General features: G+C 41.3%; 1 protein-coding gene across 1 annotated transcript in view; it reads left to right on the forward strand.

Moving 5' to 3' along the window:
* LOC106586291 (parathyroid hormone 2 receptor) overlaps positions 1-14,371 on the forward strand; it is a 153,825-nt gene that overhangs the window by 98,796 nt on the left and 40,658 nt on the right. The window contains exon 9 of the mRNA XM_045707894.1: positions 533-686. Within this exon, the coding sequence (XP_045563850.1) occupies positions 533-686 (154 nt within the window). The remainder of the gene's footprint in view (positions 1-532; positions 687-14,371) is intronic.

Consider the following 14,371-nt stretch of genomic DNA (forward strand, 5'->3'; position numbering starts at 1 on the left):
AGTAATGAGTCCTTTTCTTTTTGAATGGCTTGGCATTACTGGAACGTGGGCTGGCAGGGAAGCCATTTAGAGAAATATCACATTGTAATGTTTCCGCTGTCTCCCACTGTGATAGACGTGTCTATAGGGTTTCTTGGGCTCTGTTATTTCCATTTAGACTCTAGCTTCCTTTGGCACCTAACAGACCTTTTGCAGAAGCTGAAAATGTGAGTGTTGCGTCCCTCCCACGTGTCTCAACATCTGAGACAGTATAGGCCTCCCTGATACAAGGAAATCACTACAGAAGAAGGGAACTGGAACAGGGACTTTTATAAAGTACCTGCAGTGAGAACAAGTCATTTTTTGGGGAAGGATGAGTTTGACAGTGAAACCTTGGGCAATTCCAAAGCTTTATTGCGGTACTATATTGTCATTTTCTTATTAATCATTCTTCTCTCATTTGTTTTGAGTTTGTCTCTCTCTCCATCTCTTCCCCCCTATCTCTCTCTCTCACTGTCTCTGTCTCCTTGTCTGTATCTCTCTCTTTCTACAGATTGGGTGTAAAGTGACAGTGCTGCTGTTCATCTATTTCTTGGCGACTAACTACTACTGGATCCTAGTGGAGGGCCTGTACCTCCATAGTCTCATTTTCATGGCCTTCCTCTCTGACACAAAATACCTGTGGGGCTTCACCCTCATCGGATGGGGTGAGTGTGTGTCATGATTTTATTTTAATTTACCTCTGTCGCTACAGGTTATTCTCATTGAGATTTAAACTATTTTGCATCAGAGACCTGTGTGTGAGGATGTCATTGTAGGACTGCAGCCTTTATGGGATTTGATTGGGTTGGTGTGCATTCTAAAAACAAATGTAGTACCCAAATTGTTGCTTACTTCATTTCATCAAGAGCTTTGGTAATCATGCTCTAATATTTGTTATCTAAATGCCAGTACACATTGATAATGCACTATGACACCAGAGACCTATTGTCAGGTGTGTGCATACTGGTAGCGAAGTCAGGTGCAGGAGAGCAGAGATTTGTGAACAGGCGCACACTTTATTGAGGCAAAAGTGCAAAACGTGCAAAACAGTCACAAGAATTATGTTTAACAATAAACATCTTCATGAAATACCAAGTGATCCATTCCATGCAATAAATAGAAAAAGTAAGAGAGAAAATACACTGAGTGTACAAAACATTAGGACAACCTGCTCTTTCCATGACATAGACTGACCAGGTGAATCCAGGTGAAAGCTATGATCCCTTACATGTCACCACCTGTTAAATCCACTTGAATCAGTGTAGATAACGGGGAGGAGACGGGTAAAAGAAGGATGTTAGCCTTGAAACAATTGAGACATGGATGCTGTACATTATGTGTGCCATTCAGAGAGTGAATGGGAAGGACAAAATATTTAAGTGCCTTTGAATGGGGTATTGTAGTAGTTGCCAGGCGCAGCAGGACATCCAGCAAACTTGACTCAGATGTGGGAAGCATTGGAATCAACATTGGCCAGCATCCGTGTAGAACGCTTTCGACACCTTGTAGACTCCATGATATTACTACACTGTTGGAGCTAGAAACATAAGCATTTCGCGGCACCTGGGATGACATCGGCAAATATGTGTACGCAACCAACACATTTGATTTGATTACAATAGCCCAAACACAGACCTTCCATACTTACTGTTCTCAGTAACTGAGAATGTAGTGAGTTTGTCAGATATTCTCAGACCTAAAAAGATGTCTAATGTTGAGATGAGTTCATGTCACGCTGTACCTATTGTGTAAACTCACACAGTTATATGCAAGATTAATTAACTTAAACCAACCCATCTATTTTTCTCTCGCTCCACACACACACACACAATAAAATGTGGATGATGCGTAGACAAAACATTACTTGTGAGAGACACTGATGTTGTGTGAAATCATAGAATAGCCCAATATCACATAATTCATTACATTCAATCACAAAAAATGTATGTTTGCTGGGTAAAACCTTACTTTAACTGAGGCCTGAAGCCTAAACTTTACATACGTATTCATAACGCCTTTATGAAGCTGTTCATGAAACCTTAATGAGAGCTGAAGTAGGCCTATCATTCATTACGTTAACCTTCATGATTGATGTATTCATTCATCATCATCATGTATGATTTCATACATCATGATCTAACCAAATATAATTAGCTAAAAGAAGAATACAATTTCACCAAGATTCTATCTGAGACTTACTGAGTCTGGCTTTTAAATGAACATTATCCTAACTTACACAGACAAAGTGCATAGCTAAAAATCCTAGGTCTCTCTAAATACTGTATGTCATGACCAAGCAAGCTAACATTAGCTAGCTAGTTCAATTGCTGACGTGCTAGCCACAATAACGGCTATTATCGTTGGGTGGTGGTTAGCCATGCAGCTAGTTAGCTAACTTAGCTGCAAGGATAGCTAGCTACTAACTGCATTTTTTTTAATTATTCATATCTAGCTATCTTACCTCTGTTTCCTCAAGTTCGAGACAGAGTTTTAGCAGGAAGTCAACTCCGCCATCCTGGGTATGCAGCTTGCATTGCATGATTACACTCTCACCTCTCCTGTACTTGAAGGAGCCCTGGTCACTGAAATGCCGCCATAGATGCTTCTCTTCGTCTTCTTCAGAAGACGCAGACACTGGATAAGCTCTACTCCGTCTCTATGTCTCTCTAACTAGCTAAAATCTTTTTGCCTTTTTGAAAATCTTCATTATCGTTCAGTTTGTGTGCAAAGTTTGATTTTATTGGCCTGTTTTGCGTGCCAAGTGAAAAAATAAACACACTAATACACCACAGAGTATATATCTGCATAAGTATAAGGTTGTCTCTAGTTGTTACACAGGATTTATCTATTTAAACTGAAGTGTAACTTTATAGTTACCTATGAGCAATTTCTATATTTACTTATTACTCAGTACCAAGTGAAAATACCTACAAACAATTTTATTGCAACGTAAAATACCTTACAGGATTGTTATTGTTAGATTAATAATTTGATTAATTAGATGGAACAACGATATTGGCCTACTCAATAACAAAAAAATAACTATTCTAGTGTTCTATCTGTAGCCTATAGTATGCTGAGCAGCTTAGATAGCTAATTTAGAAAAATAGAATTGTCTTTTTCTTCCCTTTTTAGCATTACAAGTAACAAGGGAAATTGACAACTCATTCTCGGACTCTGTCTTCATCTGCTTCTTTTATGTAAGCATTTTCCCATCCTGGAGTCTAAGAGTCTGGTAGAGAAGAACAATGTATGACGATTTAGTATAGGCACTCTACATTACCCCTAGGTATCATCATCATGATTTATATAGTTTAGGCATATAGCTAGTTATTGTGTTATCCAGCTGGCAATAATAGTGCTTGCTAACAATAAAAAGTTAGCTAGTGTTTAGCTACATTGAAAAGGAACTCATGTTACTCAGTGTGACACAAGTAGGTAGCTAGCTAACATTGTTACGCTGGGTGTGTCTAACGTAATATCCTAAGAACAAGGTTCAGGGAAGATAAGACCATCGAGTCCAGCTAATGTTAGCTAGCTAGCTAGTTAGCTAGTGAGTAACGATTATAGCATATTTGCCTGCTTTAGCTAGCTAGCTACTCAAGGATAGAAAACTAGCTAGCTAGCGTGCTAGATAATCCAAGAAAACTCAAAAGATTGCATGGAAAGTCAATTATGTAGATGGTAACTAGCTAGCTAGATAGCCTAGTTGGTAGGCCCAACAAAAATGCAAGCGAATGTTTGCTAGCTAACCAACACTAGGCTAGCTAGCAAAGCTTTTACTTCTTCTTTAAATATGTATTGGCGGATCGCAACCGAGAGGTGCATACACCACCACCTACTGTACTGCAGTGTGAGGCAGGTCACGGCCTCCCTATTCATCAATTTCTCTTATCAAGCACTCTGTTTCCGCCTACTGTTCTGGAATGTGAATTCATTACAATTAGTGACACAAAAAGGGAAGGGGAAAAGGATAGAGAAAGGGGAAGAAAAATGCCCTACCAACCAACCCTACTAAGGTCGATAACTAAGATTGATGCCCTCACTCGCCGCGGAAATCTAATTAGATTAATACAAAAATCCCCATAGAAATCTGTCAATTTAAGCTAGAGATGTTTTTTTGCGTTGGATGCGTCTCAATCCACCGCATCCACCTATGTCACATTTCCATATCTGCGGTAAAAGTTGACAGAGCTACAGTAGAGAGGTGTTTGTCAGACCATGAGACATCCCAAAAATCGGTCTTTTCACAAAATCGTCTGTAGCATCCAAACAGTTTGGGCTACACACTAATATGACCCCTCTGTGGAAACGTGAGACTCTCACCTTCTTTTGCTCTAGGATGTGCACAAGACTCACTAGACTCGTCTGAAGGTCCCCCGGGAACATTTTAAAAAATGTATGGAAGTATGTACTGTTTAGTGCCAAAAATGAGGGGTTAAATACAAAATAACAAATGTTTCCTGATCTTTCTTACATCTCTCAGATATAGGACAGACACTTCAGAACAAACTTCCATTAGATTGTTTGGGGGGACTTTCTGTTGTTCCAAGTAATTATTATGTTATTCCATGCATTTGTATGGGCTAATAGTGATAAAGCCAAAAATTATTTAAGATTTTTTTGGGGGGATACTTCAAGGGGTCTTAAAATTCTAAATCAAATAGCTAAAATGATCCCTGGTATGACGTCTTAAAAAATTCCATACAATTAGTACACACCCCCCTCCCCCCACCACCACTACTCCTCCGGCTTAGGCAGGGCTTATATTGTTATGGGTTAAAACCTCACCACTATTTCACTACTTGGCCCTATCTGATCTTACACCAGGCTGGCAGCCTGGGAGGATGGGACACTGTCGTTCAACACACATTGTAACTCTTCTGCAGTAAAATCTTGTACACCTAAGTACCTCTCTGCAGCTGCCACCACAACATCTATTTTCTGTGATTTATGTTCCATTTCATTTGTACAGTTGATAACCACGGCTGTGAACGCTAAGAAACCAACCTTACTAAAGAATGTTATTCCTATCACTCTCTATTGGCCTCGGCCTATTCACTGGGAGCCTCTTAGGATCAATCGCCCTGGACACATCTTCATCTTTCATCAACTTTTCCGCTTTCTTCATGTTTTCTTCCGAGCTACTGAAATATGGTTTTCAATTTTTGTGCCTGACGCCTATCAAACTCCCATCCTTGTCCTCCATATTCGGACTCCAGCTACCTATGCTAAATCGTCCCACAGAATTCATGTATCCAAGAAAGCAAAACAAATTGCATGCAAAACTTGATTTCTCTCTCCTGTGTTTACGTTTTTGACCTACAACACTGTCTCTTTCAAGGCAATCTTTCATGTCTGGATTTTGCACGCTGACCATCTCGACCTGACCTTCTCACTGTTGCATGATGTCAGTGTCAACACATGGGGGCACGTACGAGGTTGTCGTTATTTTGAGAGTGTTGCGCAGATCTTGCATTGATGTATATAAACCCTGGATTACTGATGCTATAGATACAGTAAAGAGGTCAGTCAAACTCGACCAAAGTAATCGATTTGCAATGGAAATGTGTGGGGGTTAGGGCCGTTGGGGAAAGATCCCGAATATCCTCATTGCCCCCCAGCAAAATTACCTTACATTTAGGCTATTATGTCTATGTGTATTTCACACTATGTTGAGGTAAAAATCTGAGTATAACGCTTGTATGGATGTTAACCCCGACACATGTTCATGTCACCTTAAACCTTAAAAAATTACTTTGAAACGACTATGATGACCATCTATTCTAACCAGCTTATATGAACGGGAGTAAGCATTTAGCAGTCATTTCTTCTAAACCTGAAAAGGGACAACTTCTAAATGTTATGCAGTGAAAACAGCCAAATATATAAAAATCAGACTTGAGTAACCACATTGTGGACCTGTTACAATAGATAAATCATGACGGATTTGACGAATATCCACTTTGGCACACATTCAACATGTCTAATCTAACAATCTGGTCAATGGAATGGTCTGCGTTCCATTGACCCCTTTACTGCATCTCTGTATTGGCCATTGAGGGGCTTTGAAGCCACTGGCCGGCCATATTGGCACTCCCCAGTAGCAGCAGTCCTCCATAGGAATGAATGGAATTCTACAGTATTTCAGTTAAATGTTTCAAGGGCAAAATTACATGCATTTAAGTATTTTTTTTCTTGTAGTGGGGACAGTAACATTAGTAATCTTAACAATATATTCTTTAATAAAGGTGCACTATGCAGAAATTGCTCTTGTCGCGCCCTGACCATAGAGAGCCTTTCTATTTCTCTATTTGGTCAGGTCAGGGTGTGATTTGGGTGGGTAATCTAGTTTTCTTATTTCTTTGTTTGACCGGGTATGGTCCCCAATCAGAGTCAGCCATCTATCGTTGTCTCTTATTGGGGATTATACTTAGGCAACCATTTCCCCACCTGTGACTGTGGGATCTTGTCTATGTGTAGTTGCCTGCGAGCACTACGTAGCTTCACGTTTCGTATTTTCTTTGGTGCTTTATTGTTTTCTGTGTGTTTCACTTCTCAAATAAAAGATGATGGAACCATACCACGCTGCGCTTTGATCCGACAATTCTTATATTGGACGTGACAGCTCTGCCATTTCCTGGTTGCTAAAATGTTGACCTTTTACTGCAGTGGGATAGATCAGGTTCACACAGAGTGTTTCTTGTTAGTCTTAAACAAATCTACTTTGAAACAAAATTATACACCTCACACACATGGTTATGGGCTTAGAAAAAATAAGACACCTATACGATGTTAGATATAGAGTTGAAATGTATTACATTTTGAGTTTGCGTGCCAATATTACACTTTATATACACTACCGGTCAAAAGTTTGGACACACCTACTCATTAAAGGGTTTTCTTTATTTTTACTATTTTCTACATTGTAGAGTAACAGTGAAGACATCAGAACTATGAAATAACACATATGGAATCATGTCGTAACCAAAAAAAGTGTTAAACAAATCAAAATATATTTGAGATTCTTCAAATAGCCACACTTTGCCTTGACAGCTTTGCACACTCTTGGCATTCTCTCAACCATCTTCGTGAGGTAGTCACCTGGAATGCATTTAAATTAACAGGTGTGCCTTGTTAAAAGTTAATTTGTGGAATGTCTTTCCTTCTTAATGCATTTGAGCCAATCAGTTGTGTTGTGACAAGGTGGTGGGGTATATAGAAGATAGCCCTATTTGGTAAAAGACCAAGTCCATATTATAGCAAGAACAGCTCAAATAAGCAAAGAGAAATGACAGTCCATCATTACTTTACGACACGAAGGTCAGTCAATACAGAAAATGCCAAGTTTCTTCAAGTACAATCACAAAAACCATCAAGCGCTATGATGAAACTGGCTCTCATGAGGACCGCCACAGGAATGGAAGACCCAGAGTTACCTCTGCTGCAGAGGATACGTTCATTAGAGTTACCAGCCTCAGAAATTGCATCCCAAATAAATGTTTCACAGAGTTCAAGTAACAGATACATCTCAACATCAACAGTTCAGAGGAGACTGTGTGAATCAGGCCTTCATGGTCGAATTTCTGCAAAGAAACCACTACTAAAGGACACCAATAAGAAGAAGAGACTTGCTTGGGCCAAGAAACACGAGCAATGGACATTAGACCGGTGGAAATTATTTGTCCTTTAGTCTGCAGTCCAAATTGGAGATTTTTGGTTCCAACCGTCATGTCTTTCTGAGACGCGGTGTGGGTGAACGGATGATCTCCGTATGTGTTTTTCCCACCGTAAAGAATGGAGGAGAAGGTGTTATGGTGTGGGGGTGCTTTGCTGCTGACACTGTCTGTGATTTATTTAGAATTCAAGGCACACTTAAACAGCATTGCTACCACAGCATTCTGCAGCGATATGCCATCCCATCAGGTTTTCGCTAAGTGGGACTATCATTTGTTTTTCAACAGGACATTGACCCAACACCCCTCCAGGCTGTGTAATGGCTATTTTACCAAGAAGGAGAGTGATGGAGTGCTGCATCAGATGACCTGGCCTTCACAACCAAATTGAGATGGTTTGGGATGAGTCGGACCGCAGAGTGAAGGAAAACCATCCAACAAGTGCTCAGCATATGTGGGAACTCCTTCAAGACTGTTGGAAAAGCATTCCAGGTAAAGCTGGTTGAGAGAATGCCAAGAGTGTGCAAAGCTGTCCTCAAGGCAAAGGGTGGCTACTTTATTGGTTACTATATGTTATTTCATAGTTTTGATGTCTTCACAATTATTCTACAATGTAGAAAATAGTAAAAATAAAGAAACTCTTGAATGAGTAGGTGTTCTAAAACTTTTGGCCAGTAGTGTACATCACAGAAGATCGAAATATAACAAAACAGTTTGACATGCAGTGGGAAGAAAAATTATGTGAGCCCTTTAGAATTACCTGGATTTCTGCATGAATTGGTCATAACATTTTATCTGATCTTCATTTAATTCACAACAATAGACAAACACAGTCTACTTAAACTAATAACACACAAACAATTATCATTTGAACACATGTCTTTATTGAACACACCGCGTAAATATTCACAGTGCAGGTTGCAAAAAGTATCTGAACCCTTTGATTTAATAACAGGTTGGCCCTTCTTTGGCAGCAATAACCTCAACCAATCATTTTCTGTAGTTGTGGATCAGACCTGCACAATGGTCAGGAGGAATTTTGGACCCTTCCTCTTCACAAAACTGTTTCAGTTCCACAAGATTCTTGGGATGTCTGGTGTGAACCGCTCTCTTGAGGTCATGCCACAGCATCTCAATCGGGTTGAGGTCAGGACTGACTGGGCCACTCCAGAAGGCGTATTTTATTCTGTTCAAGCCATTCTGTTGTTGATTTACTTCTGTCTTTTGGGTTGTTGTCCTGTTGCATCACCTAACTTCTATTCAGCTTCAATTGGCGGACAGATAGCCTTACATTTTCCTGCAAAATGTCTTGATAAACTTGGGAATTAATTTTTCCATCGATGATAGCAAGCTGTCCAGGCACTGAGGCAGCAAAGCAGACCCAAACTAAGATGCTTCCTCCACCATAGTTTACAGTTGGCCTGAGGTTTTGATGTTGGTGTGGTGTGCCTTTTTTTATCCAAACATAGTATTGTGTGTTCCTTCCTAACACCACAACTTTAGTTTAATCTGTCCACAGAATATTTTGCCAGTAGTGCTGTGGAACATCCAGGTGCTCTTTTGCAAACTTCAGATGTACAGCAATGTTTTTTTTGGACAGCAGTGGCTTCTTCCATGGTGTCCTCCCATGAACATCATTCTTGTTTAGTGTTTTACGTATTGTAGACTTGTCAACAGAAATGTTAGCATCTTCCAGAGATTTCTGTAGGTCTTTAGCTGACACTCTAGGATTCTTCTTAACTGGCAAGTGTCTTCACTGACATTTTCAACCTCTCCCTGACCGAGTCTGTAATACCAACATGTTTCAAGCAGATCACCATAGTCCCTGTGCCCAAGAACATGAAGGTAACCTGCCTAAATGACTACCAACCCGTAGCACTCACGTCTGTAGCCATGAAGTGCTTTGAAAGACTGGTCATGGCTCACATTAACACCATTATCCCAGAAACCCTAGACCCACTCCAATTTGCATACCACCCCAACAGATCCACAGATGATGCAATATCTATTGCACTCCACACTGCCCTTTCCCACCTGGACAAAAGGAACACCTATGTGAGAATGCTATTCATTGACTACAGCTCAGCGTTTAACATCATAGCACCCTCAAAGCTCATCACTAAGCTAAGGACCCTGGGACTAAACACCTCCCTCTTCAACTGGATCCTGGACTTCCTGACGGGCTGCCCCCAGGTGGTAAGGGTAGGTAACAACACATCCGCCACGCTGATCCTCAACATGGGAGCCCCTCAGGGGTATGTGCCCAGTCCCCTACTGTGCTCCCTGTTCACTCATGACTGTACATTTTCTGATGACACAACAGTGGTAGGCCTGATCACTGACAACGACGAGACAGCCTACTGTATAGGGAGGAGGTCAGATACCTGACCGTGTGGTGCAAAGACAACAACCTCTCCCTCAATGTGATCAAGATAAAGGAGATGATTGTGGACTACAGGACGGGGCTGTAGTGGAGCAGGTTGAGAGCTTCAAGTTCCTTGGCGTCCCCGATAACTCTACCTACATGTACATATTACCTCAATTACCGACTAACCAGTGCCCCCGCACATTGACTCTGTACCGGTACCCCCTGTATATAGCCCCCACATTGACTCTGTACCGGTACCCCCTGTATATAGCCCCGCTATTGTTATTTACTGCTGCTCTTATATTATGTTACTTTTTAAGGTATTTTCTTAAAACTGCATTATTGGTTAAGGGCTTGTAAGTAAGCGTTTCACTTTAAGGTCTACATCTGTTGTATTCGGCGCATGTGACAAATACAATTTAATTTGATTTGAGTTTGGCATTTGACTATTCACGTGCAACATGATTGCGCAATTACAAGCCTGATAGAGTTAGCGGAAGACAGACGAGCAGTATCCACCGTCGAAATACGGAGCTGGCTAACTTTAGAAGACCCTGAGTAGATCTAGCTTGCATCGTAGTATACCCCTCTGCTGTGTCCAGCCCAAACGATTTACCAGTGACAGCGTGGTTTAAGCAGAGTTGAATTTAACCACACTTCAGTCCACCATGACAACCCTTAAAATAACATGCTTGTTTGTGTGTGTGTGGGTGTGTTTATTAGGGCTGTGACGGTCATGCAATTTTGGATGATGGTTATTTGTCAGCCAAATGACTGCGGTCACCCTAATAACCGTTTTTTTTAAATACTGGCAACCAAAGACTTGTTTGCTGCAACACTGTGCTTGTTTCAGCCAAGAGCAACAAAGTTTAGTCACGTTGTAGAGTCCATGTTACAGCAGAAACAGACTCAACCGCACGAATGCCCGGCCGTCCCGTCTACAGTCAGCTGTTCGTTCCATGCAACAACAAAAATGGTCATGACAGTCTTAAACCGTCGGTTACTCGGTTATACAGTAATTGTGCCAGCCCTAGTGTGTGTGTGCAAGTACATATATTTTTGCATGCGCATTGTGTGTATTTGTGTGTGTGTGAGGGCGAGTGTGTGCGTGTGTTGTTGAGGTTAAAAAGATTTTTGATAAATGTCACGTGTGCTCCCTCTCCGGCCTCTGTACGTTGTTCGTGTTTCCTTGTTTTGTATTATGTTGTGTTTATTTATTAAAACACTCACTCCCTGAACTTTCCTCACCTAAGGGAAGTATCAGGGAGTGTTTATTTTTTTTTGTGTCAGTGGGAATGACGTCGGATCCGGGAGCCGCTACAGGTTCTCATGCCTCAGCCAGATCGCCAGGCTCCCCTTCCTCCGCCGGCTCGCCAGGCTCCCCTGCCTCAGCCGGTCTGTCAGGTTCCCACGCCCCAGCTGGCGACAGGTTCCTGCACATCAGCAGGGGTGACCGTTCCGCTCCTGATCCCCGGGATCGTCCCTTTGGTTGGCGTCCTACAACTGAAGTCGAACGTGCCGGGGAGGGGTACTGGGACGTATGCTCTCTCTCCGGCGCTCTAGGTCACCAGGCTGCTCGTTATGGAGCACACCTGTCACCATCGTTACGTGCACCTGCGTGTCATTAGACTCACCTGGACTCCATCACTTCCCTGATTACCTTCCCTGTATATGTCACTCCCTTTGGTTCCTTCCCCAGGCGTCATTGTTTCTGTTCCAGTGTCATGTCTGTGCGCCGTTCGTTTTTCCTTGTTTTGTATTACGTTGTGTTCATTTATTAAAACACTCACTCCCTGAACTTGCTTCCCAACTTTCAGCGCACATTGTTACAGTAAACTACATTCATCTGACTGAATAAATGCTATAGGTCAAACGTAATCCAAATAGACTCAGCCATTTTGCAAGTTTCGGCATCCCCACTCGGATATTTTAAGTACATGTATTCTAACATAAAGTTATGTGATTTATTAAGAGGCTTATCGGACTTATGAGCTGTTTATAGCGACCACAGTCCAAGCTTTAATGTATAAAATCTATTTTAGCCAGAGATGTAAAGTTAAAACCTATGCATAATGCTCTGTGTATAGTGTAAATCACATTTACCAATAGACATACTCAATTTGGAACATATAATCAAAGACTTTACTATTTAAACGAGGCATGCATTTACTCAAATCAACTAATACGTAGTATTAGTCACAAATGAATTGACACTTCCAGTGTACATGTAGTATAGCATTCATTACAGTATAAGACAGAGTAAATAACTCTACTAATAGGACGTACGTGGTGTGTCTGTCTCCACACACATGGAGCTTGCAAACAAGTTCTCAATTAGACTTAGACCTTTTATCCATGGAAAAACGGAAACTCACCCCCAACATAAATTAACTTTGCACATTTCTGGGGGAAGACAAAAGGCAGGACATCACACCCAGATTAAAATCGAATTAACTCAATTCAATTTGAATGTTATGACCGGACAACAGAAATGTGCCTGAAAACCGAAAAACCCAACATACAATTTCAGCCCTGTCTCTCTGAAAATACATCAACCGGAATACATACAATGTAATAAGACATATGAAAATGTACAGCTCTTTATGAACTCTTGAAACTCTTGAAACAATCCAAACACAAGTTTCATTCACACAGTAACATTCATTTCGTTGATTCAAGTTTTCATCGGTTTTCACACTTCAGACGGTGTCCGTACTCCCAAGGTCTGTGGGAACGTTCTTCTCTGGGAAATGCCACAGTGGAGGTGTGCTTCCCTCCTTTGATAGCGAACATAATATGGCTTGCCATTGGGACAATGCCATAAATTGTGATTGAATCATCACTCTGTGCTCCCACGCCAGCCTGTCGCCGACGCATCTGAATCACAGACTCCAAGGTCATCATCTCTCCCACTACGTGTGTTTTCGACCTGCTGATGATAAGTACTCATAAATAGATTCACACTGAGTTGCTAGTACTATTGGATCAGGTCCTACTAGTTTCTCTATTGGAGTAAAGGTTGGACTCCATTTTAAAGGCAAAAGACATTCTGAGTAGAGTTACTGTAACTGGGACAGAATGGTTGTCATTCTAATACTCTCCTCTACCACTGGGTTTCAGGTGTGCTGCTCAGATAGGTGTATTGTAGCTTGAGGCAAACTTCTCTTTTCCGCCTGTCTCACGTTGCTGATTGGATACGAGACTATGAAGTTGTTTGGACGTGGTGTAGATCTTCTTAAGAACAACTATTCCTTTCTATTTCTTTCAACATAATATTAAATAATTATCTGGGTCTTCATTTTATCCTTGGAACCACAATACCAACAGGACAAGGGGAGATATTGAGAACTTTCCCCTGGCCCCTTAGGGCCCCCGGCCATTGAAATTGTGGCCAATATCAAATCCTTACTTTTATGATCCTAGAAACCACTATACTTTATGACCCCAAAGGACCCTCCATAGGACACTTCAATGTTGTTCTTAATCAGTGAACATCACAGAAACTCAAGGCATTCCTCTGTCTCTGCAGGGAGACAACTCTACCAACACATACAGCAAGTCTACTGGCATGCATACACCGGATTCACTCATAACTTAAACGTATTCCCTACTTTGTAACGGCACTCCTCTATTCACACTGAATATCATTTGTTGGAGCATTTTTCTTCACACTCTTTTTAGTTGGTATTTCATAAAATGCTCAGATAGTGAGTCCTGCCCCAGGGAGAATTGATTGTTGATCTCACAACTCTACTAGTAGAGTAGTTTCTTCTCACAGATGCTGTGTTAGAAGCACATTCAGAAAACAATCATCAGAAGCAGCATCAATCCAAATCCTCTTACAACCTCCTCTGACTGTTGCTCTGTTTGTTTTTATACATCAGATCGAGGATGGGGCATGGATAAAGCACAATTTACCATAAGAGGTCTCTTATGGTAAATTGTGCTTTATTCATGCCCATCCTCGTTTGATGTGTTCCTCCTGGTAGGGAGCATGGGGCATGAAAGACACCTTTGAAATGTAGATGCTGAAAAAATACTTTTTTCAGAAGGAAAGGCAGTGCTTGACTTGGGGCAGAGCTGTCCTGAGCCCCTACCAGCGCCTCCCATTTCTTCGGGAAATGCATACCGGCACCTCTGAAGCAAAGTAGCCTATCACCAGCCTGGAATCACACACAGTCCAAAAACAATTGGTCAAAGCTGTATGAAGGCGGGACCTGCAGTGAATAGTGTGTGTGTGTATGTATGTATGTATGTGTATGTATGTGTGTGTGTGTGTATGTATGTATGTATGTATGTATGTGTG

This window comes from Salmo salar, chromosome ssa25 (assembly GCF_905237065.1).
Source record: "Salmo salar chromosome ssa25, Ssal_v3.1, whole genome shotgun sequence".
NCBI lineage: Eukaryota > Metazoa > Chordata > Actinopteri > Salmoniformes > Salmonidae > Salmo > Salmo salar.